The 25259-nt window shown below is 36.7% G+C and overlaps 1 protein-coding gene across 1 annotated transcript in view; it reads left to right on the forward strand.

Annotated features, from left to right (window-relative positions):
• Positions 1-25259, forward strand: part of FRK (fyn related Src family tyrosine kinase) — a 48341-nt gene that overhangs the window by 1167 nt on the left and 21915 nt on the right. Inside the window, exon 2 of the mRNA XM_066179368.1 lies at positions 19852-19973. Within this exon, the coding sequence (XP_066035465.1) occupies positions 19852-19973 (122 nt within the window). The remainder of the gene's footprint in view (positions 1-19851; positions 19974-25259) is intronic.

The following is a 25259-nucleotide window of genomic DNA, read 5'->3' on the forward strand; positions in this document are numbered from 1 at the left end:
ACATGACCCCTGTCCTATTCAGCTTAACCAGCTGCCAAGTTACCAGTTAATCAGTTAAAGCAAGCTACCTTTACACCTTTTCATCTTCTTCCAAATGATGGGTGAGTCCCTAACAGATAAGTTTCTAATGGTTTCTTCTAGACTATGTGCATCTTCTCTGGAGGCAAATCTCTGCTCTCAGGACAAAATTAACTGCAGCAAGTACTGCAAAGGGCAAAAGTGGATATAACAATAGAGTACTGATGAAGTCGTTAAACTTTCACAGAGTTTAATTATCCATCCCATCTTCTTCTGCCCCTTCAAAGCATGCCACATCTTATGAAATATTCTGAAATTGATCAGGAATCACACAGAACCTGTTACTTGGCTCCCTAGTGATGATGAGTATGGTCTGAATCAGCTTGGGTTGCACAGTTACTTCTGTGTGTTGAAGTCAGAGGCAACGTTTGCTGAAACAGGTCTGACTGCAGTTCCAAAGGTATATTTTGGCAAAAATTATTACTGTGTAAAGAAATCCCATAAACGACGTTATTAGTCTCAGAATGAATATTGACTTTAGAGAGATGTTGATGCCGCCTGTTACTTAAATCTCATTTGGACCTGAAACATCATCTTCAACCTGATCTGCCCACTATACTGCACAGGCTAGGAAAATTGCCTCAGATATGATTATGCCAGTCTTTTATCAGCTGCAGGATTTTTGCTAGAGGCATTTTAGGGCAAGTCCAAGATTAATCTCTAACCTGAAGACCTTAATTTCCAGAGTTTGACCAGCGGTTTCTATTTCTGTATTCAGGCAGACAACATTTTCCATGGTTATGTTCAAAAAAGTTCTTTCAACTGGGGAAATTAATCTGCAGGGAAGACATTTTCTGCATTACTAGATAGACAGTGGTAGGCTCTAATTTAGCTCAGCTTGGCCTTTGCTCTCTTTCAAGAGCTCGTTTTCTTAGATATCATCAGATTTCTTCATGCTGTTAATACTTTGAAAGTAATTTTTCTCCGTTATACAACAACTCAGCTCCTAATGTCCTTATCTTTCTATATCTAGAGCTTCAAATGCAAAGTTAGGTTTGCCAAAGTGAATTGTTGTGTAACCTCTGGTTTGTTACTGAATCAATTTTTATCAATTTTTTAAAATACCTTTCTCCCTTTATAGTAAATACTAAGTTAAAAGAAAACATTTTTCTCTACGGATTGTTAGAACACTGGAGAGATAAAAAGGGAGAGTTCTTCCAGCTCTCAGATGAAGTACTTTCTCCAAAATGAGCTTTGGCTTAAACAGGTTGTCTTTTGTCCGATTTCTTTCTAAGTCACTTGGCTTTGGTGATCTTCATATATTTGCAAGCCTGTCTGCTCTCAGCCCACACACATACAACAGTAGACTAATTGAGGTTAGAAAGAACCTCTGCAGGACATTTGAAGAGTCATCCCAACTCAAACATGGCCAAAATAAAGCTAGACTTCTTTGCTTTGTTGGGCATTTCCTGTTAAGCTGTTCATCCTCACAGTGAGTATTTTTATTGCCTTGTATCAGGTTGGAGGATCCGTTGCTACAATTTCCTCCAAGATTTCCCCTTCATCCAAACTCTGTAGTTTACACCTCTGTTATCCTAGTGAAACAGTAAGAACGAGAGTAATGATGGTGTAAAGAACTACCCTTTGTTTTCCCTAAAGATTGCCATTAGAAAAAAGGTTGTTCTAGTGTCTCTATAATTAAAATTCAAAGATTGAATCATTCTCTCTACCCCAACCTAATTTTATCTTCTCTCTCTCTATTTTGGTTTTAATTCCCTTTGGCGTTGGCCTATTTTTCAGGGCCATGATATGGACATTTGTGGAAATACACAAAGTTTCTAATGCATCCTGTATGGCAATCCTTTATGGTCCCAGCACAGAACTGACAAAAAATGGAAGACTCACAATCTCGTGTTCACCTGCCAAAATGAACATTTACCATATATTTGTAGTGTGTTTTTTATACTTGCAATATTTGCCAGGCACGGTTGATCAACAGTTTTTGACTTAATTGAATGCACATTTTGTAGCACCAGCCAGCTTCTGTACATCTGTGGAGACAACAGGAATTTTATTTCTGGATTGCATCTCCATCTTATTAGACAAAGAAACATTGCCTCTTCTGTTCTGAGAAACGGACTTAATTCACGGTGTAACTATTAGGAAGCTTGGGAAGAAAACCAGACTGATCACATTCTTTAGCAGCTGATTTCAGCATGTTTGCGTAGAAACTATTTTAAAAATTGCATTAATATGCATGCATGGCTACTCCATAAAGTCACTGAAAAAAAGGATAGAGGGTCGTAAAAGGTTCTATAGTGAAAGATGACAGGGCCATTTCATAAGGTTAGCCAATAGATGCTTGGAGAGCTGCTTGCAGAGTAGTGAAATTTCTTTTGCTTATCATTTCAGTTTTGCCTGTGACCTTCAAGAGTATTAACAAGCAAATGTATCCAGCCCTCTTTTTTCAACATATTGACATGATTTTTATTATAGAGACAGTTAGAGATCAGATAGCCCATCTGGATCTGTGTTGTCAGTTGGCAGAGAATAATGCTGGGTCATTGCTTGTTCTCAGCAAGTGCTGCAGCAGACCAGTTGTTCCCTTGTTGAAGTGTCTGTGAATTTTTATCAGGGAGAAAGGCATGCTTTTTTTTACTTTTCCTTGGTAAGAAAGAGAATGAAGTAAAGCAAGAAGGAAAGTGAGAAACTTCTTTAGATAACAATTTTTCTTCTGGGATGTCTCTGACTGTCCAATGTGACTGAGGTAGACCTGATAAGGTGGATCAATATCTAGGGGAAAGGGCAGAAAGGATTTGCAATACCTCATCTGGGAAAACCAGAAAATAAACACTATTCATAACAAAGGCAATTTTCAGGTATCCTTGTCTATCAGAACTGAGAAAGAATGAGATTTCTTTACTGTGTTGCTCTTCTCAGACCAAAAGTTATTGGTAGAAGTTGTATGATACAACTGAAGGGGGAATTTTAATATTATATTTTGCTAGTATATTATATAATAGAACTAAATTGTATGAGAAGTCAAAGACTTCTTATTTGTGCATGATTTCTTGTTAAGAAAAAAAGGTCATTTTGCTTCCTTCCTTTGGCTTGAGTGATCTCTTTGTAGGTGGATGACTTGTATGAAATTAGCAACAATCTGTGTGAATAGGGGGAAAAAGAGGTAAATCCATGACTTGAGTTCTGTCTGCTGCAACGTTTCAGTCCAAACATGTGCTGTACAAAAGGAAATGCATCCAAGAAGTGCACACCTGCTACAATGCAGTCTGTTTTGGACAGATGGAGGAAACAAGGCCCTTCATTTTTATATTTACCAGTAAAAGCATCGTCTCATTGCTGAGCTCTTCTGGTGCCTGCAGTACTTCTTATACCAAAAACAACCTGTCAGGTGGAGAGATCGTGAAGGAATTGTGTTTAATGTCTCTGGAGACAGGTGAGTTCTCCTGGCCCCACCTGGGGTAGGTGGGACAAGGCAGTTGGGGAGTGGAAGCATTAATCTGGCAAACCATAGTCGCATAATAAACTTTCTCTTCATCAGGAAATAAATCTGGTATCAGGAAAACATTATTTTAAATAATATCTGACCAAAAGCAGACACAAACTATGCTAATGATAAATTAGCAATTGTAAGAGCACTTGGTGCTTTTCTTCTCTCTGTGCCAGCAGCAGCAGTCAAAACCACGAGCCAGACAGATTTATCATTTCTGAGGTAGTTTGAATGAGGTTGTATTTGCTGCATCCCATGAATTTGGAATGCTCTTCTTTCTGTGTTTAGACATATAACACTTAGAAAAAGGAAAACAAAAAAAAAAATGGGGATAGAATCACATAATTTAATTTGCACATCCAACAAAGGATGATCAGAAAGAACAACTTGACAAATACCAAAATCTGAATTAAAAGATAGATCTTCTTGGCAAAGAGTGTGACCTTCCTGTCTCTGTGCTCTTTTTCTGTGTCTGTTATTCTGCACTACAAACAGGAACCATAGTAACACATTCACCTGCTCTTGTTTTATTACTGCCAGTTGTTTAAACTAAACAAGAAAATGACATAGTGCAAATTGTTCTGGATGAAAATATAGCCCAGCTCTACAGTTAATTTTAATGAAGCAAAAATAAAACACCTCACTGCTGAAGTGACGTGAATTCTGGTTTTGGTAGAGGAAACATAGAATGTGTTTAGAGGGGGCTCTTGCCTGCCATCCTGATGGATCTGTTGGCTGTTTATTGAAAGACAACTTACAGCCATAAAATCATAGGATCACTGAGGTTGAAAAATACCTCTAAGATAATCAAGTCTGACCATTAACCCAGCACCACTGTGTTTGCCACTGGCCCCAAGAACCACATCTGCATGACTTTTGAACACTTCCAGGCATGGTGATTCCACCATTTCCCCAGGAAGCTGGTTCCAGTGCTTGAAAATCCTTTTCATGAAGATTTTTTTTAAAATAACCAATCCCCTTCCTTGGCACAACTTTTCCTCTCTTCCTGTCATTTGTTTGTGGAAGAGACTCACCCCACCTCACAACAACCTCCTTCCAGGTAGTGAGAGAGAGCAATGAGATCACCCCTGAACTCTTTTTTCTCTAGACTAAACAACCCCTGCTCTCTCAGCTGCTCCTCCTCCTTGTGCTCCGGACACTTCCTCATCTCCATTGCCCTTCTCTGGACATGCTCCAGTACCTCAGTGTCCTTCTTGTAATGAGAGAAACAGAACACAGGACTCACCAGTGCCAATTACAGAGGGAAAATCACTGCCCTGGTCCTGCTGGTCATACTATTGCTGATACAGGCCAGGGTGCCATTGGCCATCATTCGTTTCATGGGTTCATGCCAGCATTATTGATACAGCACTGCTGTGCTGAGGGAAGCAAATCCATACAAATTCCTAGTAGATTAGGTCAAAGAAGATCATAGCAATTACTTTAACTTTTGTCAATTTCGAAAATATTTCTTATCTCTTATATCTTAGGTAGGTATTTCCCAACTGGTGGAAACTGAGCCCCAGAGCTAATCAATGCAACCTCACCAGTCAATTCCACAGTGAGCTTTTTAAACAACTTCTGGAAGCAGAAGTGTCTTGTAGGTTATTTTTGTCAATCTCCATAATCCCTTCACCTTCTCTTACCTGACTCAGCTTTAACTATTTCACACATTGACTGAATCTCAGTTACTATATGTGAAAAATAAAGCTTCACTGGGCTGATTTGTTTTAGATTGCCTGCAAAATGAGGCTTTCGGGGTTCCATTGGTTCATGTGGGTCATTTTTCACAGTGGTAGTTACAGTCAAAATATCCAGTGGCTTTTTAAATGTGAAACCTTAGATTCTACTGAAGACTTTAGAAAACGGAATGTTTCACAGTGGATTCACTGTGATTTCTGTGTGCTCCCTCTCTCTTGCTCTCATAGTTCCTTATTCTGTCACAGTACAAACTCCAGAGGACACCACCATAATCACCACTAACCCTTGTACTGAAACAAACTTGTAAAAATTGTTCATTGTTAACATGACTACACAAAGTAGTGGTAGCTTGGTTGCGCATTCTTGGAACCTGCTAAGTACAAAAGTCATTCTTATATATATTTTTTGGTAGAAAAGGTCTCTATCACCAAAATAAGTATTTCGTATAGAACATTGAAAAGCCTATATGTGAAATTCCATCTTTTCTTTCAATTGATATACTCTATCTATGGGTTTTTTTGTGTGTGTGCATACATGTGTACACACACACAACATAGAGAAATTTTGTTAGACTGATACTTTTAAGATCATGCAATGCAGCCGTGTGAGATGAGGTGTGTATTACAAAGCTAGGTCATATTTTTTATATTTTTTGACTTGGAAGTGCCTTTCTTAAATTTAAACAATGGAATTCTGCAAGAAGACCATTAAATAATTAATTTAACTTCTTTAATGATGGTTAAGCATTCCAGTGCTGTCTTCAAGCACATATCAAACTTCGACATAATTTCTGCTTATTTCTTAAATATTCAAAGACTATACTGAACACAAAAGGAAATGGTTTATCAAGCTGTAAAATGACAAATTTTTTCAAGTGCCAGTACTGTTTTTGCATCCATGTGCATATCCACGTCCAGAACGTGTGTCTCTGCTCAGAAAAGTGGAAGAAGTTATGGCATTGTAGATGAGCAGTTCATGAAGACTTGTCTAATTAAGGCCCCCTATTTTCTGGCAATGTTGTTTTCTAAATATATATGACTTTGTCTATTCAAATTCTGAAAAATTGGGAAATTTCATCCTACCTTGTCTTTATTTGAAATTAGTGTATTATATTTTAATCATTAGCTACTAGTTTTCATTACCGTATTATGAAGAATATGGCAATGAATCACGTGAACACCAAAGAAAATGTCCTTAAAACACATCCTGCAAACACAACCAGTTAGCCTTCCCTGAGGCTTGATGGTCTTTACAGTGTCTTTTAGAGGGGGAAAAAAAAAAGCAAAAAAAAAAAGACGCATACTGGTCATGTCACCAGTCCTGTTTGGTGGGATTTTTTCTGACTCAGTTGGAATAAGCATTGTGCATGCTAGCATAGATTAGTTGTGTTTGGTTAATGTTGTTGGCAAAAACATTCTCCAGGTATTGTACAATGTTTCCCCAATAGCTGTCTTTGATGGCTCTCTGCCCAGGACAATACAGAGCTGTGCAGTGATCTCTGAGCAGGTTTAGAACTGAGAAATTGTAACCAACAGTTCAGCCAGGCTAAGAAGTCCTAAAGCTGGACTCATTTTATACAAACTAGGTCAGGTATCTCTGTGAAGAATTATTTTGTCACAATGTGAAAAGCACTGTTGGTTATAGAAGACTTTCTTTATGTAAGATTCTACTTGTACTGAAGAGATTAAGACATAAAAACATAAGAGATACCCTACAAGGTAAAACCAATGGCTCCCTCTAGCCCTGTTGCTTTCAGAAAGGATTTTATGAAAAGTGCACAAGCCCATCTACTTTCTTTGGTCTCTTACCTTTGTACTTCACTGCGGGCTGGAACTGTTGAATAAGCAAAGTCAAGGGTACATCACTGCCACGTCTAATTACGGACCTATTGTCAAGTCTGCTTAGCAAAACCATAGGTGTTGACACTGCACAATTCTTTATTTCTGTTGGTGGGCAAAGACCAAGCTACTAGGACAAAAAAACAACCCCACAAAAACCCCACTCATCTCTGAAGAAAGTTTTATATTTCAAAAAAAGTGTTTGGCTCTTTTTTTTTTTTTTTTTTTTTTTCTAGATTGTTGATTGCTTAGTCATGAGTAACACAAAGAAAAGACATGCTGAAGATAAATAGGCACAAAAGGAAATGGTAGCCCGGCACGGGTCCCTGTGACATTCAGGGACTGGGTCCTTTACCGATCTCACTTATCTGCCCCATCTCCACTAATGCCTGTAAGTCAACCCGGGCTGCAGGCATCTATGATTTTACCCTCACAGATTTATCCATCAATTAATTTTGCTCCCTACCAAAGATGCAATGCGAAACCCAGGATATGTCCAGTTGTTATCCTAAAGACATTATGTTCCAACATGAGGCTATAGCAGACATTGCAAAGAGTTTGATACTCAGCAGACTTCCAGTGGCATAGTTTAGATGACACAAAATTTACCTGCACTTTAATTAAAAAAGAGGTTAGTAGAGAAAATGATTCGTCAGGCTCAGATGCTTTTCTGTAGTAAAATGTTTTTTTCTTTCTCAAGCTATGATATCAAGGTATGCATAGCAGAGAAAGAGTATAATTTATTGGATGATATTAATAAAGGACAAAATATTAGTACATATTTGTGTAAGAGGAAAAGTCAATTTTCAGTTATTTTTAAACAATGCTATATAGGATACATTTGAAGGCCATTCTTGTGTTAAAACTTTAAAAATAAGAGATTAAAGTTCTTTACATAAGAAGTTCATCCTTCATCAGAATTTTCTTAAATCTTAACATTCAGGTTTTCAACTAATATCTGTGTAAAGAAAATCATGAGTGCTATAAGATGTTAGAATGGAAATTTATATCTTTGCAGTTTTCAGTTCTCCAGACAGGCCTAGAAATCACCTATAAATAGTTTTTCAGAAGATCAAACAAAATATTGGTCATGAAAAAGTATTCTTTTTCTCTATCACTTAAATGACATAGAAATGCATACTTTTTTTTTTATAATGCTGGTACACTAACCTTAATCAATAAAAACTGGAAAAACAAAGCAGTGATTTAAGTGATAAGTGATAGCTTCTTAAAGATTGCACTAGTTGACATTCCACTACTTCTGTGCAGAGTACTCAATAATACTTTACATTATAAATTTATCTGCAGTAATGTCAGTAAGAGTTTTTCCTTAGCTTTCTCTCACTAAATTAGCTATATTTCTAGCTTAATTAACATTTTTCCCTGTATTTATAGCATTAAAATTTTTGCAACACAGTTTTTTAAGCCTCACTGTGAAAGAAGAGAAGAAAAGAAATCTAAGACTCACATGTGGGAATGAATATGTACCATGAATTTCAAAAATGTTGAGATCTCACCAACCCCAGTTTTCCTTTGGAAATTACTGATCTTTTCATTTAGTGGAAGTCTCTGTAAGGGAATATGGAAGGAGTCTTTGCTCCTCTAAGGGTGTGTTGTGAAGGGAGACATACAGCAGGACATGCAGACTAACCTGAGGGGCACACGAGGAGGGTGGTGGTGATGAGGAGGAGCTGCTCAGCTGCACTGACAGAGAAGAGTATGTGGAGTATGGGAATATCTCTTTTTCAGGATTATCTGAGGACCTTGCCAACAAGGAAAGGGAGTGAAACAAACACATGGACACCAAACCTGACAAGTTAATGTTAACAACGACAATAACCAGAAATAAACTCAGTCACACTAGCTGATGAGCTATCAGGAAATGACAGGCAAACTCAGACTATGCAGATGTTAAGGATGTAAACCTGGGGGTTCAGGACGTTAAGTGAATGTATGACTGAAAATTTTCTTGTCTATTTGAGTTTCCCATGGTGTTAAATCAATTCATGTTGTTTGTGTTGTCTTTACTTGTTAACATTAGTGCTACCTCAAGATTTACACTTTGTTCCTTGGTTATGAAGAGCAGAGTTATTGCTACTTTTACAGTATATTATATCAGTATAGAAGTACAAAAGTATACAGGTACTACTAACATTGTTGCAAGATTTTACAGTGCTATTTGAAAGACTCTATGCAGTAGAAATAGGGTCTCAAGTATGTATTTTTAAGTTTGTTTTTTTTTTTTTTTTTAAGAGGTGATTCTAGGGCTGTATTTCACACACCAAATCCTAAAGCAATGGATGTTAAAGACAGTGGTAGCCTTTCTTTGACTCCAAATGCAAGTCGTTGTTTCAGTACAAATTTTAAATGCATTGGAACCCTTATTCAGATGCAAAACCACAACCGAGAACAAACTTGACAATTGACTTCAGTCTCTTAAATGGGACTTGTGTAACTAAAACATCACATAAAGCAATATCATATCAGTTTCACATACTCTTTGTTTTCTCATATAAAAGAACTTCAGAGCAGATTAAATAATACAGCATAAACTGTATTATTTCAGAGAAATGACTAATATTGTGGAGAATGAATACAAAAGTTAAAACTAATTACACAATAGCGAAGCAGAGACTCAAAAAATGAGATGTATTTATGGATATTTCCACAAATTAATCCTATCAGGTTGTGATTTGGTTCCTATTGTGTGGTGAACCCATTATTGGGTGAGCTATGCTAAATTATACTTTGCCTTGTAATACTATTCCTACAGGAGAAACAGTCACTTCCAGTCATTACTGTGTACAAGAGTAACCAAAGGTGCAATGGTTTGGCATCCTGCAGCAGACTCAGAGCAAATAAATTTCCATTTTTGCAGCATGGTCAGCTGCTATTATCAACTACTGAGAAATGAATGTAGTATTATTTGTAATCCCTTACAACACAATCAGGTGACAGTACGGTCATGGCCCATGGTGTCCTTGCAGGAAAGGTTTACACACGATGTGTCACAGATTTTTAGACTAATGTACAAGTAACCTTGGAGTTTATGTTTACAAGACAGTAATTTTTTTTTTTTTAGACTGGAAGAGGAAATGCCTGGCAATGTGGTGGGCTTAAATCAACTTACTCACTGTTGAATTTTCCCTTATCTAAACAATCCCACACAGTTACTTTACTTTAAAAGCCTGTGTAGCCCTTTACTTAGGGTCCTTTATTTAGGGCACAACTCATTATTTATTATGCTGAAAACAATGGCATAAGAGAAACCAAAGATATTTCTTGGACCCAAACAGACTTTAGGGGCTCAGAGTCCTTTTTGACACATCTGTTGCCCTCGTGACATGAGAAAGTAATCTTCTGCAGTTTCTTAATCTCTGCCCCAGTAATTTGTTAATGGAACCTGGGGCTTCTTTTGGGTCTGAGATACACATAAGTCTGCCAGGGTAGGTGGGAGTTCTACATTTGCAGCCACTGAGATTGTGTGGAGTAAACTACTGTTCAGTGTTACAGTCAAATTGTCAGTGATTAGAAAATTGAAACCATCTGCTTTTAAAGACATGACACAATGAAAGTGTGGTGAATCTGCTCCTTCAGTCTAGAAGTATAAAGACTTTTTTTCTGGCAATAACCTCCAAATTCCAATCTTGCTATACAAAACAATGGTAGCAAAACTAATGCCTAATTTTGGTGGGAGGCTTATAGACATTCAGTCCCCAAAATATTACCTCTGTTTATTAAAGTGCTATGTTTTCCGTATTATGGTATTTAAGCATCTATGCACATTGTAAACTCCAGCAAGATAGTTGCTATAATATGTTAGAAACATAGGTTTAAATTGCCTTGTCTTAGCTAAAGGTGTCCTTTTATGTGGATGAACATATCATTTGTATTTTAGTGAGCATATTCGTTATCAAATAAGTACAAGAGAATATAAGGGTGTATATATATAAGTACAAGGGAGTATAAGGGATAAGGGAAAGGAAAAATGTCTCCTTTCTTCTGGAAGAAAGAAGCAGACAGGTTTCTCAAGAGTCCTTCATTTTAGCTTTGTATGAAATCAAAATATGCCCTGAAATAATGTGAACAGTATTGCTTGTTCAGCTAATGTAATCACTTCTGAATAAAATTAAAAGAAAAAAAAGTGTTGTATCTTGTTGGGACTTCCATTTGAAAATATAAACAAAAAAACCCTTTAAATTTTAAAATTATTCAAATTGAGTACTTTCCCAAATTTACTATAAAATTTTGTTTAGAAAATAGATGGAGAAGTATAATTTAATTCTCTTTCCCTTTTTCCTTCTATGCTGCTTCTCATATCTCCTCTTATATTCTGCCATCTCACCAATAAAACTCTCTCAAGTCTAACATAAATTTAGTGTTTCTGGAAAAACACCAACCAGTCAGCTATATCTGCTGACAAGAACACTAGGAAAACGTTATCCAAAAGCCAAGAGCAAAATGGGATGTTATTTTCCAAAACTGTATTTCACACTGTAATGGTTATTCAAAGAAAAATCGTAGTGTTGATCTCAAAATGTGGAAAATGCAGCGAAACTTAGAGCGTGTTGCTACAGACAGTCACTTTCAAACATACAGACAGACTTGTAACAACATAAACTAGTGTTGCTCTGTTGCTTTGATAGATGTCTACTGCTTACATAGTGTAGAAATGAGCCTTTTCTTTACACAACTATTTTATACACATCTATTCACATGTTCCATGCTTTTCTGTGTGGAAAGGAAAACAAACTTATTCCACCCACTGAGAAAAGACTCAGAAGCTCCAAGTCCCACACACAATGCACACACGATAGACTTCATTTTAGTTTGTGGTAAGTTATTCAACAACAGGGTTCTGAGCAATATATACATGACTCAGTTCTTCCCGTATGGAGCAAATTCATTGTAGTTGCCAAAGGTTAAGTGTGATGCCTGACATAACCATTCCTGAAAACCTGAATTTCTGGTTTCACTTGGAGGGAATTAGATTCTAATTGTGGTAAATAAGTAGTTAGAACTGTGCTGAGTCACTATACATGAACAGTTTAACTTTTTTTTATTTCAAGTCCAAGTCAGGTACTCTATGCAGTGTGTTAAGATCTCAGATGATTTACTTAGGTAGACAGAGAAGGGTGTTGTTACCTAAACGCTTTTTAACAACTTCCCCTGACTCACTTTTTGCTGATGGTACTTTGGTGAATGAGGTGTAAAACAATGACTTCTAGACAATAAATATATGTGATGAAAACTAATGTTAAAGTGTTCTTTTGGCAAGTACAAAAATGAGTGGTGTGATGAACTAAGAAAGCGAAAGAGAAAAGATCTGTATAGAGCAATCCTCACAGTGAGAGTTAGTCTGTGAAATTGTTTCAAGAGATATTCTGTAAAATTGTTTTCCCAGGTAGGACTGAAATGGCTGCCAAAGGCCAGGCTCCCTGTGAGAGCAGGGTAAGATGAAAACCAGCATTTGCTGAGCAGTGCAGTAGCTCAGCAGCAGGTTATAGCCCTTGGGCACTGAATGCAGTCCTGAGCTTTGTCTTTCTTTCCTCACCATTGCCTACTAACTCTGACTTTCTTCTCTCAATCCATCCACTTGCTAATATGCTGTGGTCCTCTCAGCTTTGAATTTTTACTGTCGTCTCCCTTTCTCCTGCAATGTCCTATGACTTCCTTTACCATTAGCTTTAAATTCCTTCCTTTTAAATTTTGTCCTTCCATGTACCCTTCAGTATCTGATAATAAATGACAGTGAGAGACAGACAGAATTAAAAATGATCCCAGACACGCCTGTAGAAAGAAGTAAGGAGGAAAGGCTCTGCCTGAAACCCAATCTAAGGTTTTCTGGATTCTGCCCAATTGAAGTCTGCAAGCCCTGGAGAAAACCCTGACTTTTCACTGTGTAGATTCTTATGCCATTTGTGGGAAGGTTTGTGTTTTTGAAAATGCTCTTGAAAGGACTCTTCCTGGCAAGTGTTCATCTTCATGGCCAGACTAAAGACTTTTCTGGTTTTGGTTGGTTTTATCTTGCATGTTTTGGGGTTTTATTTGTTTTGTTGTTGTTTTGTTTTGGGAGGAGGGGGGTATTAGTTTTTGTTTGTTTGTTTGTTTGTTTGTTTTGCTTTGTTTTTTTCCCTGAAAACTGTCTTCAAGTTCATTGTAGACTATGCAGGGAAAAATTGATGCAGCCAGTGCTCATCTCCCACTCTCTCCATGCACACACCTCATCATTTGTAAATTGGCACATTCTGAGCCACATTTTTTTCTTAATTATGTTATATCTGGAAGGCTTTCATCTATGCAATGATGAAATTTTTTGAAAAATCAACTCTTCATTAGTCTTATAATTAAAACAACCCAATATTTTCTATCAGAAGACTTCCTTTACCTGCTTTTTGATTTTTCCAGACTTTACCTGATTGGGTGTGAATTTTCCAGGATTGATACCAGGTACAGGTGAGGCACAGGCTGCCTCTTTCTCTGCCTGAAAGCAAAAAATGTGGCTCAGAACAATACAAGAAATCTTTTCTTCATGTGTGTTGGAGAAAGGGCTTGATATTTAGTAGGGAAGATTGCTGCACTAAAGTTTATACTTTTTTGCTGTCTAAGAAAACTTTGCTTCAAATAACCAAGGCTTTGAAAATACAACTAGATTTTATATGTACTAACTGAACATATTCATTAAAGTTTGAAAGTTGCATTCTCTATTATTAATATTTTGGGAAAACCCCAAAGTGCTTGGGGTCTTCCTGTCAGCATAGAGAGGACTTGCTGGTGGCTCCCTTGGTAAACTTCTGCCCCTGTTTCCTGCACTATTCTTTACCCACAGCAGACTGCAAACCTGGCATGGATTAAAAGCTGGTTCAGCAACCTTCTTTGTCCTGCGTGGATGACAGCAGTGAGGAGTGGTGCACACAAGGCTGTTCAGGTTTCCCTGTGCTGAGTAAGAGCAGTGGTCACAGGGTGCTCATATGATGAAAGTAATTGAATAAGACTCTGAAGGATCTCTCTGTCTCTTTCTCTGTCTCTTTAGGTTTCCATGCATCTCTCTGCTGTGGCACAGAAGTTAGTGCCTATTGCTGCCCAAATAAACTACTACATACTGCAGAATGTTAAATTCCCTGACAGGCAGGCCCTGGACTTTTCAAGTGGGACATCCAAAATTAGTAGAAAATACTAATAGTATTTTCATATTGCCCTAGTCCCTTTCTGGGCTGTTTCTCCACTCAGAAAGTATATTACAAGGAAAAGAGCCACAAAAAGAATTTAATGAACATTTATAAAGCATTTGGATATTACAGTCGTGAACACTGTAATAGAAAAGAAAACAAGGAAAGAAACCATTCATGTAATTTTGTAAATGTCATTGAGAGCAGATGCTAAACAATGTAAATTGTTTAAAACAGTAAATGAACTCTATGCAATGACAAAACAAAATAGGGGGTAACTATTTAGTGAGCAGCATTCATTTTAACACTGTAGGGAGCACTGGATATGACCGTGTAATTAAAGATGGTATCACAGTGGATCTTCTGAAAATGGCTGAGTGGATGCCATGAAAGCAATATTAATATTGTCATGCCCTAACTTTGAAGTACTTGAGTGTGTAGTTACAGCTTTCTATGACAGTAGATTCTGAGGCATTTAAAATGTAAACTTCCTATGCTTTTGGAGCTTCTCTGTAGTTGTTTTAGCTCTTATACAAGTTTTCTTCATTCCAGGAGAAACTGGGATGTAAGTGGTTTCAGTATAGATAGTATCTGGGGGGTTTTTGTCCTCACCAAGAGTTTTGCTCTAAATGCAGTAATTCTTTGCTTTTCTCAGTCAAAGAAACCTGTTCTCCTCAGCCTAGTACCAGAGACACAGTTAACACACTTGAGTTAATCTTCTGGAGGGCCAGATAACCTTTTTGCCAGCACCATTTGTTCCCTAATGGAGACTTCTGGTTGAGAACTACAGGAATCTCAGCAAACGTTCTCAGCTGTTGACAGTTAGCAGTCTCATGAGGCTTACCCTAAAATGAGAAAGTAAATCCCAGTTGTAAACACTTATGAAAAGTGAGAAGCAAGATGCCCTTATGCTGCAAAGTGCTGATCCATGATAGGATTATGCTGTTCATTTTAACATCTTCAGTAATTTTTGAAAATAAATGTTACGTAACTGATTTGCTGTTACTCGTTCTGTTAGTTAGTTTTCGGCATTTTTTGGTCCCCTTTCCTCCCTCTTCATTCCTGTTGTACTGATCACAGCTTCTATATGTGGTTGTACTTTACTGCTGACTCAGCCCTCAGGATTTTTGCTTTTAACTGAACATTAACAAAATTATGAGTATGTCACAGACCTTTGCTTTTAGCCTTATCTTACCTGCAGTGTCCTGCAACTTGAATGAAAAACTGAAATAATCCTCCCATATCCCAGCTACAACTACTTATTAAAGGAAATTCAATGGCTTCAGATATGACATTGTAGAGTCAATTCTGAATTTTCTCCTGTACATTTTAAATCTAAATAATGGTAGAGCATGAGAGTGGGAAATTGGTAAGCCTTAAAGGAGATGGGTGGAAAACTTTCACATAATTTTCTCTGCTGGTTTTCAATGGGAATAACAAAAGAACATTGAGGGATCTGCTGAGATTTCTAAGAAAGTTAAAGATTGCAGATGTTATTTCAGGGTTCGTGTTTAGCTTGGTCGTGAGCATCTTACCCATGTCCCAAAGGGGGATGCTCACAGCATCCTTAAATGTAAATTTAGAGTTTCTGTTGGAATACAGTTGGAAAGGAGCTGCCCTACCAGTGACATGTCCAAAGAAATATTTCATCTGGCCCATGAGTGGGGTGCTTTGGCTAAGGCTCAGCACACACCTTGTGTTAGAGTCAGGACTTAGCATGTTAGGGATTTAGGAGAGATCAAGAAGAGAGGTTGAATGTAAATGAGGCTTTGACATTTAGAAGGAGATCAGCAGCTCATTGCACCCTGGAGGACAGAAGGCTTTTCAGGGAGGGCAGTGATGGAGCCAGATGGCACTGCCAACTTACCTTGAACTCATGAGTCCATTTTAGCTCAATCTGGGCTGAATAGGTAGGCAGGAATGAGTCCAAGGTGATGTGATCTCTGTTTCTTAAAAAAATTGCCCTTCAAGCATAACCACCAGTATTCAGAGAGATGAAGATTTCCTTTGTTGAAAGAAGGTCTTTAGAGGTCTCAGCAGTGATGCTGTCACAGTCAGGGAACAAAACCTGCTATGAGCTATGATGTGATATGATGATGATAAACGTGCTAGTGGAACTGATAGCCAAAACAGATGTGATTACTATGCTCTCAATAACCACAACAAATCTCACTGGTATTCCAGTATTGAGCATCATCTGCCACAAGTGAGGACCATGTTTGTTATGGACCTATACGAAGGTCATGTTTTCTGGCTCCAAGGTCATCCTATATGTGGTGGCCAAAATGACCTGGAAATACCCTGGAATTTTTAATGAACATATTCCTGATAGCTGTGAATGATGGTGTAAACAAGGGATTCAGAGGAAGCTGCTAGAAACAATCCCCAAAAACCAGATCTGCTATCCTACACTTAAGTGAGACTTGGGGGGTTGCATGTGGTGTTGGCCAAGAAAGCATGTTCCTGGGTCTTGCTGACAGAAGAGCATTATTGCTGTGCTAGCCAGACAGCTCCTGCTAGAAATGGAAAATTGTGCCCAATTCTGAATGCACTCATTTGTGCCGTACCTGGTAATCTACTGATCCAGCATCAACAGTCATGACCCAAAGTGGCTTTGAGCTGAAGTCCAGATTGATAATGTGTAAAAATCGCTAATTTAAACTTCTCCTGGACTGTCTAGTGCCAACACACTGCATTGAAGTCAGAGAAGTTACTTAACTTGCTCAATGGATAGTGCTTCAGGTTTAGTTCTTGTTTTCCAAGTGTTCTGTTTTAAACTTCCATCTCTCTTTGAGCTATAAAACCTGAATAGATTTACTAAGGATTGGGTGTTGTTTTGGTCTGACCTTCCTATCCTGCAGAGCAATATCTTGTGGTGAGCAATTACTTTGATTCATTATTACATTTTAGAGTGCTTTTCCCTCTAAGATACACACTTTTGGATGAAGTAAAATATTTAGCCTTTTGAAGCATAAGTTCAATTGCTAGAAATCTAAATAAGCTCTTCATGTTTTTAGAAGGAATTTTAACTTCCATTACACTGAAAATAGTATTTTAAATTCAGATGTGCTTTAGTTTAAAAAAAAAGTGAATAACAAATTAAATTATTTGCTTTGAAGTTAAGAGATTGGTTTTTTTCACATTCAGTATTACTTTTGGTACTGTATAATTATTATTGCAAACCAAATGGCTTTGAACTAAGAATCAAATATTCAAGTGCTGTTAAAAGTAATTTTCCCTGTATTTTTTCTGAAACATTTTAATCAGATCATATAAAGCCAGGCAAATGAGGTAATACACAAATGTGTCCACTTTTCACCCTCCGTAATAATTGCTTCAGTTACACTTACCTCCTCTAATACTGTTGCTCTAATTATGTTATTTTGCAAGTTAGGATCTTTTGAACTGCTAAGCTTATCTGGAGTCAGAACCTACATATTATACATGTAACCTTTAATGGTAATTTCATATTGATTTGAGTGAAGTTTTTCCAGCCTAATAAAAATAAGCATATAAGTTGAAATGTTTTGAAATCAAAGAAGCAGATACTTATGCCTAAATGCGATGCACTTATGTGCATATTATTTTCCCAGATCATGGTTTATATTGTAGGCATGGTTTTACATACACAGAGTAACAGTATCAGTATATTAATTTATATTTCCAAAATAAAGCAACGGTTTCCTCTAATTGCATAGATTGTATTACTGCTCTAGTTTTCAGCTTTAGAAATCCGAGTTACTAACAGTGTATATTCAAATGTTGAATCACATAAAGACTATATTTTGACTATCATAAAATCCAGTCTTGCTAAAGATGCATTGGGAACTCTTTTGGGTTTGGTACAAAATTAAATTCTTTTGAAAAGGTCCTGTTCTTGTTACCCAAGAACAAAGGAAACAAAAAATAAAACACCTATTATACACTCTTATGAGGATCAGTCACTTTGGACAATTACTTCAGGGGGAAATACTTCAGGGGGAAAAATATTAAAATTTTAAAATTTTAAAATTTTAAAATATTAAAATTTTCTTGTCTCGTATAGTTTTTTAGATTTCAGAGCAGGTATATTTAGAAATTTCAAAAATATTTTAATTCAGCTTTTAGGGCAGACAGATTTTCTTTGGGACTTGAATACAGTTGAACTTGCACTGTCATTTCTTTGACAAGAACCTTAGTCAAGGATTTGAAGATTTATTGATTACTTAGTTTTCTACAATCTAATGAATGAATAAATTAAATTAATTAGTTGAATTAATGAACACATTTAACTAATTAAAATTACTAATAACATATTCCAGCTTTCTAGTGAGATTACTTTGCTTGCCAAATATGTATCAAGACCTATTTAACCCAAATCTTCTTCAACTCAGCAGACAGGAATATGTTCTGGAAAATCTGTCTTTAATTTTTTTTTCTTAATAAAGCCTATTCAGCGTGGATTAGTGCTGTCCGTATTTACCTCTTTTTATTTCCTCTTTGTTAATACAAACCCATTTATCAGTCTCATCCTTGATCAGCTAAGGTATCACCCAATGTTCTCATTTATTTCCTCCATTCCTCTTGATGACTACAAGCCTTGCAGATACTAAAATTGTTTGTTGATGACTCTGTCTGTACATTTCACTAGTAACTGAAAAATCAAGTAGGAAACTTACTTGTGGTGCATTTATTTATATTTCAAATTTTCATAATAGTTTTAGCTATGATTAATTTAAAAGGAATTCTCCTATGAGCATACGGCATATTTCTGATACCTATTTAACATCATTTGCTTTAAATAAGAGGTGGAACTAATCTTGGAAAGAGCTTTGCAGGTTTGTTGGAAGGAAGCTGAACACCATCCCAGTTGAAAATGCTGACTTATCTCTGTCTTATTTCTGTTTAATTTAAACTCAGCACAAAGCAGCAAGAAATCTAAATTTTATGTTCAGAGGAGCAAATTAAATTATTGCTTTACAAGCCTTTGTGAACCACAGGGTTTACTGAGGGAGGAAAAATGTTTTAAAAGGCATGGATTGGAGTAGAGTTTCACAGAACACAGGTGTTGAGATGTTTGTAGTGACTTGAGGGATACACTGCTTTAGTTTGTCAAAAAGCAGCAAAGCTGAAAAACTGTCAGTAACTCGTTTGAGGTATTGACATGGCAGTGGAATGGGGAAGCAGGGTGATTTAATCTGAGAGCCCTTCTGCAGTTTCAGAGATCTTTTGGCTTTTAAGATGGGTTGTTAGCACATACCTGCACCTCTACATCGTTCAAGTGGCATCAATGGACTTCACATCGATTTCTGCCCTTGTAGCCTTGGCAAATTTTCTTTGTGATTTTTTTCTGGGTCAAGAATAGTCTGTCACTTCTGAATGCTTGTTGCCTTGAAAGCAGTAAGACTTTTTTTTCATCAGCAGTAAGATCGAGATTTCACTCAAATGTGTAAGCAATGTTTTCTAGCAATAAATTTGTTCTACAGTTCTCACTGGCTTTTTTCCCCCCATACAATTGACATTTAATTAACATAGCACAGATTATCTCCTAGTAAATGCGCAGCATATTTATAAAAGCTTAACTATCTTCCTGGAATGTTTCAATGAGTGGTAAAATTAATGGTTTTTATTTGTTCAGATGGTTCTTTGGCCCAATCAAACGAGCAGATGCCGAGAGACAACTGTTGTACCCTGGAAACCAGGAAGGAGCCTTCCTAATCCGAGAAAGCGAAAGTCTAAAAGGCGAATACTCACTCTCAGGTATATCCTAGTTTTTCATCTGAAGCAATGTTTTAAAAATTTCTTGGGTGATCTGGGCTTTTTCATCTTTGAGAACAATAAACTGTGGGCATGAAAATGAAATTAAGTTCATAATAATGGGGTTTATTCCCCAGGAGATATATAAAGAAAACTTGGAAAAAGTAATTAGAGTTTATATTTTATAGACTTTGTTTATCAATATGCTCAGAACAGAAATTACCTTTTTTATGCTTAGTAGTTCCAGTGTTCTAGCTGCCTTAAAATAGATAGTATTTTCATGACCAAAGTATAAAAAAATTACATTACAATTGTATACTACTTCTCTGATTAATACACAAAACAAAGATAAAAATAAAAGCATGTTGACAGATATCTGCAATTTAGGAAAAGGAGATTTCTGTTAGAGCTCAAACTTAGGTTTATATTTATTTGCTTTCAGGGATAAAATCATAGGAAGGTCTTCAAAGCTGTACTTTAGAATCAGTGATGTTTCATTGAAAATTTCAATGTAAACATCAGTAAAAAATTAGTTTGATGATGATGATGCATTTTGAAATGTAAGCCCTTTATTTGAATCTGAATGATTATCAAATTAGGACACTTAAATTTTATCCACTTGCATCTAAGTAAATCATGCTTTTTCATGCTGTAGATATTTGCCATTTTAGATAGTAAATGTGATAGTTCATTGGTTGTTTTCTGTGAACATTTCCCATCAAACTTGTCAAACAACTGTGAGTCAGAAGTATAGTGTTGTCCTTGAGACAATAGGGATATACACCCAAACTTCCTAATGTTTTCTACCTATATTATTTCCAGAGCCAGGAAAGGTTTTTGGTGTTTGTGAATCGACCATGACTAGTCATCTGCAGAATTGTATCAGTAAAATGAGAGGCACCTTGTTCATAACCAAATTCTTTCATATTGACTCCTCTTTTGCCTGGATGATTATGAGTCATTCACCTTCTGAACATTACACAGAAACACAGTTTGATGAAATTCTGACACACTGTTGGTTTCATTTTCCCAATTATAAGTAGAGGTATGTACCTTCAATGTCTTGTGATAATGTGAGGAATTCTTTTTATTGCCAAGACAAAGAAATGTGGAGTGAAATACAGGGAAGTTTATTGAAATAAATGTGATGTTTACAGTACTGGGAGTTTACTCTACAGTTTTCACTCAAGGAAATTGGTCCTTGCCATGAAGTGCTTAAAGGAAAACTACCTTTAGCAAGGAATCAGACTGTTCCCGAGGTGTGACAGAACTGACCCCTTTGTGTGTGCACGCTTTCATCCAAGGAGTGTATTACAGCCACAGACCTTTCAAAATGTTTTCTCACCATGTGCCAACTTATTGCTGTGTTGCATGGTTTCAGCTTCCTTCAAGTGTTCTTCATCAGTGAACTGATTTCATCCAAGGACTGGGCTAAACTAATAACAGGGTGGTGTTATGCAGGGAAGGAAAGACAAGCCTGTATTATCTTCTTAATGATGGCACTTCAATACCTGGCACATTACTAAAAATCAATGAAAAATCTTTCGCTTGTGCATTTGGGGGTGAAAATGCAAATTCTTTTTATTATTCTCCAACTATAGCCTTTTAGAAAAGATTTAAAATACTAAATTTTTATCCCGCATCTTAACCACTTCTCTAACAGGAAAGTAGAATTATCTTAGGTAAACTATGAGATACTCCAGGGAAAAATCCAAGAGAAGAAAAATAAATATTAGGCCAGCATTTGTAATAGTATAAGATCACCCTTTGATGCTGCTGGTTTTTTTTTCACTACAAATTTTGGATGGAAAATTTATTCCATCTGATCTAGTATATTTGATTTAATTATGAAAGCTTGTGGTAGACATTTTTTACACTTTTCTATAAGCTTATTTAGGAACAGGAGATTTGATGATGACTGATAACAGCAAGATATGAAACCAACAGTGTGGATTTATTTCATGCTAGTTTGTTTGATTAAGGAAGGTAAGAGTGGCACTGAAGAAAAGAAAATTAAGAGACACAAGGCTCCAGCAGCAGGAGGCAGCTCTCCTTCATGCACAAACTTGGGTTGTCCTCTGAAAATGTATGCATGAATATATGTATCATCTCAGATTTATTAAACATTTGTGCTCTTTCAGGCAAAGAAAGAGGATAAACTCTGAAGCAATCTGTAGATACTATTGATGGCATCATTTCCCAGTGCTGCTATATCTTTTAGCAGCTTCCCAGAGTGGAACATAATTTATCCTTAACATGCTACTTCATCCCAAAGAGCTTAATATTATTTGCTGCTTACTGAATCGGCTTAGCTGAATGGCATCTGTTTGTATTGTGCAAGCTCTTTTGCTTCCAACCTAATAGTCTAGACCAACATCGTGGTCTAGATGTTTTATGTCCATAATCTCATTACTTACTGTCTATTTCTTGGAAACCTAGTGAATTCTAAAGCAAACAATGAAATGGTTTGTACTGTGGGAAGCATTAGTAGGCAAGAAGATTGTTCAGTTCACCAGGTGCTACAGAGAAGAATTTTCCTGCATCTTTCCTGTTTGTGCCACCAGTAGGAATTATGAGACACTAAAGCTGAGGCAGAAGGACAGCTTCTATCTCCATGGTAGCTGATACATTAACAGGGGAAAAGTCACCACCTAATATTTTGGAATAAGTCTCTAATTTCTGTTTCCATTTTTTTAGTCCAGAAACTGAGACCTAGAAAGTCCCATTTCTCTAGGTCTGATTGGTTTTGCTCTGGCTTTTATTGCTAGTTTGGTTTCATTGCAGAATAGGTGATGATGGCTTGAAGAGTGGAAACCTGGCTTTAAGAATTAAGGTCTTTAAGAAAATATTTCAATTCTCTGTCCAGCATGTCATTTAGGTAAAAAACAAGTTGAAAAGGAAGAGAGATTTTTACCCAAGAACCCATAAACTGATTTTATGACTTTCACGCTTGATTTCATACTCATATGGGTAATGAGATATATAAAAGATTTAATGTTAATTAAGGAGACAAATGATCTCCTTAGTAAGAAAAAAATTTTAAAAAATTCAATCTTTCATGAAAATTACACTTTTTAATTCTAACTTGCCTTGTTGGGAAAACTCTCAGTTTGTAAGACTTGGATAATAAATAACTATTTAGATTAAAAACAAAACTTCATGTTCAGAAAGGTTTTTATCATCTGTGAATAGTGAAATAGAAAGCTCATCAAGCCAGATAGGCCACTGACATGTGTTATTATAAATTTAGAGTGTTTGACATTTTAAAAATAGGTTTTCCCATTTGAAAAATGCACATGTTGTCGACAGATTTTTATGTTGATGACTCCAGCATCTGGTGTGAAATGCATTAAATTTTAAACATGTTGGTGCCATCTTAGATGTTGCCTCTTTTTAATTAAAAGCCATAATTTAGATGTGCTCAGCTTAATTGAGTGTCATTGCCAATGATAGCAGGAGGCTCTGTACTTAGCCCGTCACTGAATAATGGTATCTGAAAGACTTATTGCATTAAATAACAATGTAAATGGTTTGTGTTTTCTTCAGCTATTTTTATCATGCTCCTGAAAGAATATTGTGTGATTTTCTCTTGGGTTCCAGCACAGGAAAAACAGGTAGTTGTTTAAGGCAGCAGACTCATAGAACTGGCAAAATCGTGGCCATACTAAGAGGATGATTTTCGGTCTGTCTCTGCACCCGTTCTGTGCTGGTGAGGGTGATCTCATGAGTCACCCTCCTCCCACATCCACTCTGGGCCTGGAGGCAGAGCAGAGGTGCTGGTGGCAGCACTGCATGGCGAGTGCTGGGGGAGGACTGTTCCCAGGAGCTGTGTTGGGACACAGCATTTTTGGCAGTAATGGAACATTAGTGTCTCCATGATTCATTTGGTGAAGGTGTTGACTCTGCTGATGCCACCACAAATTTTTGTGTCCTGGGGAAGAAGTAGTTAATATTTTATTCACATTCTTCAGGTGGCAAAATCTACTTCTGCTTAACTCAGTCATGTGAAGATGGATAGCTGGGAGAGGATAATGCTTCTGCTAGACTGAAACCATGTAAAAATCTAATGGGGAGGTAATTCTTTTGGAAAGGGCAAGTTGAGGAGAAAACCTCTGCAGTCTTCAAATCCAGCTACTATCAAGCTGTGTGAAACTGAAGTTACAATCCTGTCCTGGTTAGCAGTCTGTCATGGATGTAGAGGTGACTAGAAGGGGTTATGGATAGTTCTTTCCTGAGTGATAATTTTGTCAAGAAAGCCACACCATGCTGCAGAACACCAAGTGTGTGCTGCGGGACTTTGACTGTGTACAGCCAAACTCAGCCCTAAAATACAAATAAACAACCCTCTGTCAAATATGGCACTAAGCTACTTATTACAAGATGAGACGGTATCAGTGCAGAAATTTTCTCCAGCCTCTCCACACAAATCACCACCTGACCTGGATGCTGTCAATCATAAGGCTTTGTAAAAGGTTCATTTAAGATATTAGAGCATGTTCTTCAAACTGGCTCATGCATTATTAATGTTAGCTACTTCATAACTAATAGTTATACTACTGCTAACAAATAAATCAGGCAGTCAAACTACTATTATTTGTGATATACAAATAGTCATCCTGTTGGCCTTTTGATCAATGCATAATGAAGACTAATTAATTTGTTTGGAGTAATTTTCCTGTGAACTTTGGAAAATGATTACATTTTCAGTCTGTTGTTACTGAATTATTCTTTTCTTCACTTTGCTGCAGCTTCATTTCCAAATGACACCTCACAAAAACATTAATAAATTTTACAGTTAAAAAGTAGTAATTATGGGTGTTAATTCCAAAATAAATATAATTTGAAAAGCGCAATGTAATATGGATTTTTTTTTACAAATATTCTCATTTCTGTCCTCATGCAGAATTTTAAGTTCCCAGATTCTTAAAAATACTACCTGAGGTGGAGTATTTTGAAAAGCTCCTGTCTGCTCTCTGGTGGTCTTGGATGACAATTGCACAATACAGTGCAAAAATATTTGATCATCCATGATAGTACTTAAGGAAGGAGAGATTTCCTCTTTGATTTCATCACTCAGATAGTGAGAGAAATTATTCTTCCTTTCAGCTTTGCTAATTTCATGCGACCAATTCTATATTTTTTCGATGTACAATATGTAACCATATATTCTTCTGTTATTATAACCAAAATTATTGCCAAAATGCAATGATACGGTATAAAAAATCTGTCTTCTAGGTTTATTTTGGAACACTGTTAATATTAGAGGTAACAGCTGTGGACTTCTTTGGA

Source organism: Chamaea fasciata, unplaced genomic scaffold (assembly GCF_029207755.1).
Source record: "Chamaea fasciata isolate MVZ Bird 193981 ecotype frontalis unplaced genomic scaffold, bChaFas1.0.hap1 SCAF_3, whole genome shotgun sequence".
Taxonomy (NCBI): Eukaryota; Metazoa; Chordata; class Aves; order Passeriformes; family Sylviidae; genus Chamaea; species Chamaea fasciata.